Raw genomic sequence first — 13,494 nt, forward strand, 5'->3', positions numbered from 1 at the left:
TTTGTAGTCTGAAAGTTATTTCAGTATGTTAGTTTAACGAAATTACAATGAAAAGTTTTTATCTGGCACAAGTATTGAATTTTTTCTTTTTCTGTATATCAATTTTACTAAAGTATCTTGATATATAGCCATGAAATAAAGATTCTAATGAAATTTTAAAACTCCTGAAAATTATAAATATCCTTCTACTCCTCTCACTCATAAGCCTCAGATAAACTGGGGCAGTTGAATGTCTTGGTACAGGGTTTTGGGAAGAGGAGGTAATTTCTACAAGCTTGGGCAACCTTCTCCTTTTTCATCCAAATATGTGACAGATAAAGATCATAAACTCGGCTAGATCCTCATAAGATTTCTCTATCAAATTAAGTGAACATCATAAACTCGGCTAGATCCTCATAAGATTTCTCTATCAAATTAAGTGAACACCCATCTCAATGTTAGCTCATTTGAAACTGGAAAAAATAACTCATTCAGCCTGGCATGAGGAGTTAACTTCTACAAGGGGATCATGATACACAACAGACATATCCACTTTAGATCTGAGGAACTGTCAAGAGGCCTACGTAGAGGACCCTGAACTGCTATATCCTTTTGTCAACAACGACTCGCAGAAATTCCTGGATGATGAAAGTAATTATCCTTTCAGGTCCAGCAAACCATGAAGTCTGCTGGTCTGATGTCGTGGATAACTGTAACTGCCGTCTCCATCTTGAACCTGAAGTACTTGAAATACAGGTTCAGGGTCGATAGGTTGAAAACTGGTCTATACCTCCAGATGACTTTCCCTACATGAGTTGACTGTAAGTAGCTAAGGGATCTGTCATGGACTGTAGGAAATCTTTAACAACACCTGCACCCCTTGAATTGGGGCTTGATGTTTTGGTAACCCTTGAGGATACCATGACACTGTCAGAGGGGTAAGTTGGTGAATTGCAGGTCTTGAACTATCCAGTCCTCCACTGTTTGAGACCACCACCCCATTAGAGCTGTAAGGAGGCGGCAATTGCCCAACCTAGTAAGGTCATCTTCCTTTTCCCAGGCCCCCCGAGCAGCCTTGAATTTGATGGGAATGAAATGGAAAGTTTTTTTTTTTTTTTTAAGAGCCTGTCCCAGCGGCTCCTCTACCCACTAGCCTCCCAAGCTGTGACAACTGCACTGGTGCCCTCAACTGGCCCGAGGTCGACAGTTGGGGCTGTTTGGAGGAAACGACCTTTACTTAAAGGCTAACGAGTCGTCTGGCGGCTGCCATATCTTCTGGAGGGATGAGTGCGCTAAGTAAGTGCTGTAATATCCTAGCATTCCTGTTTGCAGATCCTATTGTGAAATCTTAATGTAACAGCCTCGCTACGAGAAGTACCTAGTTGGGACACTGGCTGGTTATGTTACATTATTTCCACTGCCCGGGTGCCAGTAAGAACACTTAGCCTGACGGAACTTCTCAGGATTTTTTGGTCTGCGAGGTCTTCCTTATGGCTAGATAACCAGGTTACCTTGCAAAGTATTCATGGCCATGGCCTCCCATGTTGACTACTGCTGCTTGGGAGAAAGTAACAAATAGAAGTTTGCCAGTGTTTTAACCTGATAGCAACTTGACTACTACTTGGTCCAACAGAAGAGAAGAGGGTCTTGCATCCACTACCTTAGTATTTTTTCTCTTTGTTTCAGTAGAGGATTTCCCCGACCTTAGGGAGTCCTCCCTGGCTACCTGTTCCCCTACCCTACCTTCCACATGATGTTTTTTTGCCATAATGGTGTTCATGGGAGTTCCAATCTAGACCTGGTGCTGGGGGGGGGGGAAATAGCTGAGAAGATAGATAACATCTCTTCTACTTTTCAGAGACAGGAGCGTGTCTGATGCCATTCACTAATTTAATTGAATGGTTGAGAAAAAAAAAAAAAGTCTTCCAAATCTCCTTCATATGTTAAAGGAGTTTCAGGTCCTGAAGGAAGGAGGTTTAATCCTGATTCCTCTAAATCTTCTTTGATTGGTTCCTCATGTATGTTCTTATTGTTCTCCAGAAGTTCCAACTCCTGACTGGCTGAAGACTGCAACATTGCATGGGAAATGATGGAATGCTCTCTGGGTCGGTAGTCCTTGAGTGTTCCAGATGCTGTCTTAGTCTTGGGTGGCCTTGAAATCTTTGCTCTCCCTCCTCTAGGCAACAGCTGAAAAGGGTGAAGGAAGTCCGGAACGTAGGTCTTGTACCGTTGGTCTTCTGCTGAACCTCAATTTCTACAAATTGGTTGAGTGTGCTCCTCTGTAAATGTGATAGGAATCGGGCCTATAATCCTCCATCAAAAATATCTTCCTAGGCAACTAGGAACTCCTGTGGATTATCACTTCGACTCCCTGTGGATGGGTAACTGGGATTTTGAACCTGCATCAGTGTTTGGGAACCATCTTCACCGAAGTAAAGTGAATTGGCAAGTGGCATGACTGTGCCTAAAGTCCTGTGATGAATCTAGGCATAATAGTCTTGGATGGAGATGAATTGATGAATACAGACTAGGGCAAGAATCTCCAGTGAAAGAACACCTGGAGGGCTTAGCGAGGGGGCTGTCATCTGTAGATACATGACCCGCAAGTAGCTTGCCTTTCTTAGTAATTTCCCCTCTTGTAGGAGAAAGTGGTTTGTGCCAAAGGACGCTTCAACATCGTCTGAAACCTGATAATTCTCTGGGGCACTTGGCAAAAACCTGGAGTCTGAGATAGAGGGCGAAAAGTTCCTAGAGAGCGACCGGAGTGCCTCACAGTGAGGCGTGCCTAAACTCGAGGGTGAGGCACGACTGGAATGCAAGAGCGACTAGTGCCTGAAGTGTAAAAGTGAAGCGCCACTAGATGTCCAAGATAAAAATCATTTGGAGCCTAATGGCAAAGTGCAAAGGAGATTATCTCCTGGAGCACCTAGGAGAGGAATGTCTGGAGCACAATGGTGAACGATGACTAGACAGAAGAGTTTACTAACGAGAACAACAATAATCCCTCCGATGGTGCGATCTGTAGCACATATGGGACCTGCGAGGTGAATCTGAAGACGAGAGGCATCTAGAATGTCTCCAAGGCAAGGAAAAAGTGCTCATTGTACGATTAGTGTAAACAGGAGCAGATGGTCATGAAGACACGCCTGTCTAGTAGCAGAGGATCTGGAGCAGAAGGTCCTGGAATTGACAGTACAGTCGCTAGCGAAGCTGAAAACCACCTACTGAAGGTTTTTTTTTTTTTTTCTTACCTCCCTCCAGAGTAGAGAGATCAACAGTTTGGCTGCTTGGAGAAAGACCTCAAAATACAAAGAGCAGCTAAAAATATAAGATGTCTTCAGGATGGTAAGCTGCGAGAGATCTTTCTCCCAAGAACTGCTGAAGCGCCCATTTTCTTTAGGGAATTGGGAATTTTGCTGAATACCCCCAGGAAGATTTCTTGGAAGAAACGCAGTACGCAACTGTTTCTTCCTGCTAAACAAAATCCACTGGGAAGATGGTCCCTCCTTATATGTCAAGGCCTCGGTGCACTCCTGTCCTCGGCACACCCGTCACAGCCTACGATGATCACCCTCAATGCTTCTCATAACCAGTAATACTGCAGTGCTAGTCACAAACACTTGAAAGGCTGGAAAGGTAAAGATATCCATAGCAAAACGTGCTAAATTTTCCAGCAGAGGGGAACAAGTGTACCGTGACAGCTAAAATTATATTGAGTTCCAGATATATTTATAAGTTTTAACTGCCTTACTCCAGCTTAGCCTTTGTCTTTTTACCATAGAAGATAAAAAAAAGTTTTTTTGTATGTGTAGAAACCACTATAAATCCTCTTGAACCCTTAAACTATGTATGCCAAGCTCACAAGGAACTTAGAACCCTGAGCAGTTTTCACAATGTTTTAGAGTGACCTTGCAATATTAACACACTCAGAGGGATTAATAATGTAAAATTTCAATTGGTATAGAACAATGTAACACCCATTATACTATTTGTGTGTACTTTAATTGCCCTGGGTACATGAAGTTCTCAGTTTTTCCTGCTATGACCTTTTTTTTCCCCTTTTTCTTTAAGAATATCTTCATATCTGCCTAATAATTGTGCAATAAATGACATCAGTATTATTCCTAACTATACAACCAGAATTTTTACTAAGGATATATAAAAGTTCACATCACCCCATGTTGAAAACATATCCATAGAAAACAACGAAAGGATTGTATTTTGTGTTGGAACAAAATATGTTTAGATTTGTGGTTGGAGAGGTTGTACTCAATGTGCTTAATTAGTATATCTAAAATACTCAATCCTGTATCTTAATCATTGTACAGTAAATAAAAAATATTTTTTAATTTGTATTATTATTTCATGTATTCAAAAATTGGTAACCTAACAAAAGGTTATAAGGGAGGTAAGCAATATAAAAAGTGAATTTTTAATCTGAATGACTATATACACAGTACATAAAAGTTGGGCTGTTATATTTAGTTATGACTTTCTGACTAGTTGCAAAATTACATTGATTCCTGAAGTTACGATAAAAATTCTGTGCAAGTTTAAAAATAAACTTGCTGAAAGATTTCCCATTCATCTACCATAGCATATAGAGAGATTTAAGGTACAATTATGTGAATGCATAAAGCAGTGACTAAAAGACATTTTAAGATTAACAATGCAATGTTTACTGTATTTAATGAGGCTTGTTTTGTTGTATATCAATATATATTATACCCACAATTTCAGGTAGGAGGAATATTTCAAATCTTTCCAGCAAGTGTACATGATAATCACTGCTGCAAATGCTATATATATCAAGTTCAAAATTAGTTTTCTATATAAAAATATTTTGACTTGAGTTAAAAGTTTAATTTACATGAAAGTAAAGTGTGAAATTAAAGTTGTTTACTATACATAGATTTGGTTTCCACAAAGAAACCTGTGTAACAAAGTGATGATAATGCTATATATATTGCAAACCCAGAATTACCAAATTTATAAATATTCCATCAAATTAAAGCAGCTTTTCAGATAAAACTGATAGAAACCCTAGCAAACCCAATGCTAATATATGAAGCTACTTGTGTTATACAATTCTGCTGGTAAGTACCCATTACAAAAGCTTATTCACATCAACCTTAGCTGCTAAATGTTTTATCATGAAAATTAAGGTAATTAGCCATTAAGTACAGAAATAAATATACAGTAGCTAAAACTAAACTAAACTATACATTATTCTGGGAACTATTAAAAAATATGACATACATCCAATTAAGTTTGACATCTATTATTTAGTTATAAAAAAAAAAAAATTGTACAAGAGCAAAAGAGAAACTGAACTATTGAAGCATTTCAGGCGAAACAACATTGATAACCAGCTGACAAAACCATGTTGAAAGGTACAAAAAACACACAAGGCATCTTCAAACAAAGATACCAAAATGTAGTTTTTCCTTTGTATTAAAAACCTTTAAAGCAACAAACACTCTTAACGAAGTTGCAGTTTGACAATGAAATGAAAGAAAATATTCAGTATCTAGAAATGTAATATGTACCTTTAACTATATCAATATAATTTAATCCAATTATCGTCAATGCTAAAAAAGGGATGGGCAAAAAAGTTTGTTCTTAATTTAGAATATTCCAGTTGCCTTTTCTCACTTTTCAAGGCTGGATAAAAGGAATGTAAAATAAATGAAGTAATGTACTTATTTATGATCACAGCACAAGTTTTTTTGTATATAGTTTATGAACTGACAAAATGCTGAGAACACCAAGAAAAAACATACCTTCTAACTAAAAGAGAGAAGACATACATATACTATACAATTTAATAGAACACTGATTATATACCAAATTAAGTGACCAGTTAAGTTACACAAACTAGATACTAAAATATCCAGGTAAGAAAAAAAATTTCATTTAGTGCTTGACATTAACTATATTTCCATTTAAAATTTCATATTGATGGAAAACTTAATATATTGAAACTTCATCTATTGGTGTAACTGTTAATGAAGGTTAATTAAAAATTAATGACAACAGTACTTAAAAAAAAATAAGATTTAAAGTAAACATGAATTCCCACCTTTATTAAAATTTAGAAGGTTAACCTTTATTTTTAGCATTTACAGCTTGGATTTCAATGCATTATGTATGATACACGGTAAGTTATGAACATGACGTTGCAATTAAAATTTATCTGAAGTGTAAAATGCTGGAAAAATACGGTGAGAAATTCACAGGATTACGTTATAATTGTCATCAAAGTACTATGGCATTGGCTCTGTCAATATATTTCGTACTGGATTTGTGCGCTAATAAGTAATGTAGGATAAAACATACAAACTACACTACTCAGAAGGACCTACAACTTGAAAATATCATCTGAAGTATTCAAAATATACATGCTGTTTATATACAAGTGTCTTCATTAAGACGGCGTGAAACTTTTAACTAGTTTCTACCCTAAAGTACTAAGCTCGCTAATATATTTTGACGTAAGTCTGCATGAACTTCATCCATTAATGATGCCAATACATTCGTTAGTGGTGCAGGTTAAATGTTAACCACTCGCATATAGCTCTTAATGTTTATAAAGTACATTTTTTGCATGCCTGAATGATCTTGGTGTAAGTAAACAGTAAGGAAACTGCTTCATCTGACATTAAACAGAAAAGCCATTACACTACAAGAACTTGCAACAAACAAACAAAAAAGTCTAAAAGTACTTCTTTCTGCCAAACTAAAATATCAACAAACCACACACTGGAAATAAACATATTGTAAATAAGTAAAAAAAAGGCAGTAGAGCTTAATGAATACATTATCACTTGAAAATAGAAAACTCCATACTATTTATAAAATGCAACAGTATAAAAGATATCTACAGTACTAACTTCAGCATATACTGTATCCACATTTAAAATGTAATATAATCTGAAGAGGAAAGTACAGCAGCATACAGTATCTGTCAGGAGCACAAAAATACTTTTTCGTGTGTAAACATCAATAGTAAAACCTAAAATGGCATAAATATTGTAGAAATAATAAAATAATTTATCTTAAAAAAAAAAATACAGAATATTTAATAAAATTGCAGAATATTTAATACAACAATCACAAGTTACTTAGGTTAAATAGTTGAAATCATATTCATCGATTAAATAATTCTTGAAATTTTCCATAATTTCTAGTCCTGCAAAATTGTAGTCGGTAAACTTTCCACAAAATGCATTATCTTGTTATTCCTAATTAATTGACAGACTCGCTGTTTCGTACTTTCTGTGCTATCCCCCAAAGAATATGATATCACAGATAATGCAGACCTAATGTTATATGACAGGTGCCTGATAGCGTTAGATACAGTATATCACTAACATGGTTTGAGTTTAGGTACAGTTTTTTAACCCTTTTACCCCCAATGGACGTACTGGTACATTTCATAAAACTCATCCCTTTACCCCCAAGGACGTACCGGTACATCCTTGCAAAAAACTGCTATTTACATGTTTTTGCATATTTATGATAACTTTATGAGAAACTTCAGGCATTTCCAAAAAGAATGAGACCAACCTGACCCCTCTATGATGAAAATTAAGGTTGTTAGAGCAATTTGAAAAAAATATATTGCAAAATGTGCTTGAAAAAGAAAACGCCTGGGGGTTAAGGGTTCAAAAGTTCCAAATAGCTTGGGGGTAAAAGGGTTAATAACCAAAGCTAAGGAGAAGAGCGTCGGCTATTCAAAGATTAAAACAACCTTTTGCAAAATCCTGGTTAACTTATGCCTCTGACATCTAAACAACTTTTGAATGATAACTTCTATAATTTTCAAATAATTCATAACTTTCCTATTGTCAAGTCATCCAAAGACTTCATAATTACACCCCTAAAATATATACCGGTATGTATATTTCCATTTGAGGTATAATCTGTATAATTTTACTCGAAACATAGCATAAAAAACACACAGTTTAAACATATTTCATCTTTGCCCAGATGAACAGTTGTATGTATAACTTTATTCCTGGTCAGATTAACTACATACACAATGATAAAAAAAGGACACTATGTACATCATTTAGTCTTAATTTCATGCTATAAAGATGATCTTGTCCTACGATATTCCAGTTTTATTCAAATTCAGCTTTTCACCGGAAATCAACATCCACAAGCCATTGCAACTTTGAATGCTCTAAACCCTTAAGAGTGAGAGGTATAAATGTACTCAAACCTTTACTATGTAATCCCTTTTAATACATACACATCAATACTTCACCTTCCTTACCGCTCTTAAAAACATTATTACAAGTTAAAAGTTTTTCCATGTCAAACAAAAATAGTTCAATTTCTGTCAGAAATTCACCCATGACCTTAACAACAGCCCTTTATATAATTTACATGTTATTTCAAAAACTACACTTAGTTCAGCTTATGAAAAAATAGACTACCTTATCAATACTGTACAAAAGCTACCATCAATTTGGTGGTAAACAAGACTATTGGTAAATACAATTTTTTTTTTTTTTTTTTGCTTTTAATCACAAACTAATTACTCCAACAAATAATTACACCATTATTCTTCAACTTATAAATCATAACTCAGTTACAGTTTCTAAAGCTTAAAAAGATACAATAAAAAAGATCAGGTATAATCTCCTACTGCTGTATTAACATAATGTAAATAGTGACCGATTATATCATTCCTTATTATGTTCCTTAAAGACACGGAACCTTACCCTAGTTTCATACTTTACAAACCCTGTTTGTATACAGTACAGCACGCAGAAAATATATAATATCTGTACGCAGTGTATTATACAAAAGAATACAAGCGAGATTTTTTAATATTACGATGTTTTCTTACAGGTTTATTACCAAGATTTGTAATTTGCTTCAGATTAAAATTAAAACAATCCCATATTTATTTAGTGGTCAGGTTTAGTTAAAAAGAGTTGAAATGTATTATAGAAGGTTATAAATTATATCTATAGTCATGGAATCAATATGACTACATCTGAAAATGAACCAAATTACTTCAACACTTAATTTAAAATGTGAAAATCCCAACAGTATCGTGTTTGATCGTTTTGACTATTAACAGCGTATCATACCATTAAAGTTCCTATATATTCAAAACACTTCGACAGGTTTTAGTTGTGCTAAGAATTCATTTAGTTTGATCTGATCAAGTTGACCTAGCTTTTGGCTAATCTGTCAAGTCTTCATTTCCTTTGATCCCAAAGAGGCCAAGATACTGTATATTATTTATACGAGTTATTTATTTTAAATTTTAGTGCTTAGCAGTCTTTCAAGACGAAAAGCATTTCATGGCAGTAATTTTGAAACACTTGCATGGCAAATATGTCACCTGTCAGTTTCTGATCTCAGACCTAAATTTTACAATTTAATCCAAACCAAACTGACATGCTAATGACAACATTTTTGTAAATAGTTTTTTTCTTTACATTTCTACCATAAATAAATGCTAGCAATTGTGATTTGGTATTTATGAATCCTGCAGTTACACAACGAAATGAACGTTTAAGAGGTTGGATAGCAAGATGGAAGAATGGAAAGGGGTACAGAGTAAGAACTGAACAAGGATAGATATCAAGAGCCAAGGGATGAAGGAGAATATCATGGAATCTATTTCTTTTTATTTTTCTATTAAAACCATTGTCAATTTTAAAATAAATAAAACAGTATTTTTACCATAATTTATTATGTCTTCTACTGTCTTGGGTTAGAGTTCTCTTGCTTGAGAGTGCACTCGGGCACACTATTCTACCTGGTTTCTCTTTCTCTTGTTTTGTTAAAGTTTTTATAGTTTATATAAGAAATATTTTAGATGTTGCTATTTTTAAAATATTCTAATTTTTCTTGTTTCCTTTTCCTCACTGGGCTATTTTCCCTGTTGGGATCCCTGGGCTTATAGCATCCTGATTTTCCCCACTACGGTTGTAGCTTAGCAAATAATAATAATAATAATAAAATGGCTCTCAATGTAAAAGCCTTATGTATCAAAGCATTAGATATTTGACATTTAAATATGGAAGGGCCTTATACATGAAAACATTTTGAGATACAATCACAAATCTGACTGAAATCAGAAATCTTAGATATCGTATAAAAAGTTATTATACTGTAGTGAGATAACAAAATACCATAAGAAAACTATATATCATTTAATACAGTAAGCAAAATGACATTCAATAATCTGATATTTATTTCATATCAAACAGGATTATTTGCCGACTTTTGTAGCTGGAAAGCGTTGGCATGGAAGTCAGGTTAGGCCTACCCTAGGGCAAAATTTAACAAAATTCGACCTACAAACAATTCAACTTCCAAACAACTTCTTGAAACCTATTAAGTTTGTAAGTTAAAGACCTTCTATGTGCTATTAATCTCTTCAATATAAACTGTAATAACTACTTGGCAGTGTATACATATGTATTTCCATGGTCTATTGATCAAAAACTAATTTAAGCCGTATACAGTAAAGTCGCAGGAGAAGGAGGGGGAGGTCAAAGAAGGTAGATGAGTGTGTAACAGCAGATATGGAGGGGAAAGATCTCACGGTGGAGGACATCACACACCAAAGAAATTGGAAACAGCTTTCAAGAAATAGCGACCCTGCATAGCGGGAAAAGCTTTAGCCAAAGAAGACAGTACAGTCGAATAAAAATGAACAAAATGGAATGCTGCATTGAACACAACTAAGAGATGCAACTTCTGTTTAACAAAATATCAGTACAGTAATAACCAATTAATGACCATACCAGATGCATCCAACAGTTCTTGAACTGCTAAGCAAGATTATTTAGGTTAAAAGAAAATAAATTGCTTTGAAATAATTCATGTTGAACTACGCAGGTTACACCAGCATCTTCGGGAAAGCTTTCAATCTTTTTTTTTTTTTTTAACAAATTGAAAATGAATATGCAGGATGTAGGAATTTTGAAACTAGTGATATCCAAAAAATTAGGTACTAATACCAAATTTTTGCAGAATAGACAAGGCGCATTTGATATGATTCAAAGTAATTTTATATGTAGTATCTTCTACTTCAAGTATATTCTGTATGCACCGGTATTCTGATATTAAACACACAGTATATGTAATGTTTCACAGAAAATTATTACTAATTTCAGTCTATCTTTTAATTTAGAGAGAGACTTTGATACTGAACAAAATTAAAAGAAACTTAAGCCTAAATACCTTAAAAACTTCAAGAATATCAGTCAAACTGGATACCTATCTTAATTAGATAAAAAAAAAAAAAAAAAAAACAAGTACAGTATTTGAAGACAACAAATCAAGGTTGAGCAACCCACCGTCAAAAAGGTTACTTTTCTCCAAAGTTACAGCCATTTCTCACAAAATTAAATAACTTTAGTCTCAAGGCCCATCTTTTGTCAAATACAGTATTGTGAAAATCCACACAACTTTTACATCTAATACTCTGAGATAGTAATCCAAAGTTTGCCTTATTTTGTTTGCTAACGAAGGGTCCTACTTTCATCATCATCATCATCATCATCTCCCACGCCTATTAGCTCGAAAGGCTTCGGTTAGATTTCGCCAGTCGTCTCAATCTTGACCTTTTAAATCGATACTTCTCCATTCACCAGTCCTACTGTACTAAATTCATTTACAGTATTTTAAAAACAAAAAACACAATTTAAATTAAGAAAAAGGGGCTTTCCTTGAAAGCCTATGCGAGATCAAAATTTATCTATCTTACGAAGTGACACCTTATACCGAACCGGTATTAACGGTTGAATGCCAAGCGCTTACTTTTGAAAGAAACAACCAAAAAGTTAAATATTTCCTATGGTTTACATTGCATTCTCTTCAACACAAATGTGAGTAAAATTAATATACAGTTTACACTTAGGTAAACTGATATGAGGTTTTTCAACTACCTATCTTAACTTGCTTGTTCACCTTATACACTACTGTACTGTATTTTGAATTACTTGAAAAGTATTTATATCTCATAATACAATTATCAAGGGCTTGGCTTTAATTCATATAGCCCCATGAAGTAGTAGGATTTTGAAAACATAACCATAAAGGAAAAATAACCATTAACTATGAGTAATTTGTCATTTTCTACCCAAAAAATTTAGATTTCCCTTGTTTTATGATTACATAATCTAAGTTTTAAATAAATTACCAAAAACAGTATTCCTACAAGAAAAAACTATAATTTACTTACAGGGAAAGGAAACTAACCTCTTATGTTTCCATTGGATGCAAAAGATCTGGTGTTCTTAGGTAAACAAACTGTTTTGGGGCAGTGATAGCGTTATAACAGCCTCCCACAATGCATTTCTTTGATCATGGCAGAACTATCTTGCTATAATCCACGATTTATACAGTATTACAAGAGGGAAAAACATCCTGAAGGTATCTGCAAAATGCAAAGTTGAGGATAGCATTCACATTAATGTGGATGAGAGTGCACTTTAATCTTTCTGCTCTTTTCACAGTATTTTACTTTCTATTTTATTCCCCTATTTGCCCAAGACAATTTCTATCTCATGTGGACATTCCCTTCATGAGAATGCATGCTATCAGTTTTACTGTATTTATCAAAATACATAAAATTTTATCTAGGTCTAACTGTACTTATGTAAACAAATACTTGTATCTTGGATAACAATTCCTGATTATTAGAAATACTATTTTTACTGTATCAAAATAAATGAATAAAATTTTATCCATATCTCACTGTACTTCTGTAAACAAATACTTTTATCTTGGATAACAATTCCCTTCATTCAAAAATAATTAATTAAAAGTACTTACGAAACAATGTTTATGAAAAACAACTGTATCTATTAAATACATATTAGCTTTTAACATCACTGTATTATGTTCTCATTAGGGGTTTTTCGAGTACGCAAAAACCTATAGTTCCAACTCCAACGTAGTCACTGTCTAATAATGTAATGAAAGAGAGAGAGAAGCAACCTACGAACATTCTACATGTTTGACCAAATTTTACCTTATACAGCAGTAAGAGGGGAGTTGAGCGGTTTAATAACGAAAAAAGTTATCACAATTATTACACTTAATGCATACAAATGAAGGACTCTAAATGAGTCGGAACTTCGCCCCGGTAGGGTATCCTATACTGTTGAATAACTCTTGCTGCTAGACACTTCAGGGTGGTGTAATTCAAGATGTTGATGTGGCATTTGGAGTTCTGGCGTAGGAAGGTGCTCGCCCTTTCCCCGAGGGACGTCACCTGGTCCACGTGGGCTCCTGCCTCTAGTAACACTTCGACGATCTGAAATAAATCATCCAAGTTAGTATAATAAAAGACTAAAAGTACAGTAGTTCTGTACTAAACAGAATAATGCAGAATAGGAGTACAGCTAATAATACAGAAGTAATAATATACATTAGTTACTCTTTATTTCATTGTGAGGCCCTTTGTGTCAATAGGGGTAGGAGATGATGATGATGAAGTTATTCTTATTTCATTGTAGTAGGTCCTCAACTTAC

General features: G+C 34.5%; 1 protein-coding gene across 1 annotated transcript in view; it reads right to left on the minus strand.

Annotated features, from left to right (window-relative positions):
- Positions 1-4,318: 4,318 nt before the first annotated feature.
- The window catches only part of m-cup (mann-cup), a 104,849-nt gene continuing 95,673 nt past the window's right edge, over positions 4,319-13,494 (minus strand). Inside the window, exon 2 of the mRNA XM_068384043.1 lies at positions 4,319-13,276. Within this exon, the coding sequence (XP_068240144.1) occupies positions 13,058-13,276 (219 nt within the window). The 3' untranslated portion in view covers positions 4,319-13,057. The remainder of the gene's footprint in view (positions 13,277-13,494) is intronic.

This window comes from Palaemon carinicauda, chromosome 1, assembly GCF_036898095.1.
Source record: "Palaemon carinicauda isolate YSFRI2023 chromosome 1, ASM3689809v2, whole genome shotgun sequence".
In the NCBI taxonomy this organism is placed as follows: Eukaryota; Metazoa; Arthropoda; class Malacostraca; order Decapoda; family Palaemonidae; genus Palaemon; species Palaemon carinicauda.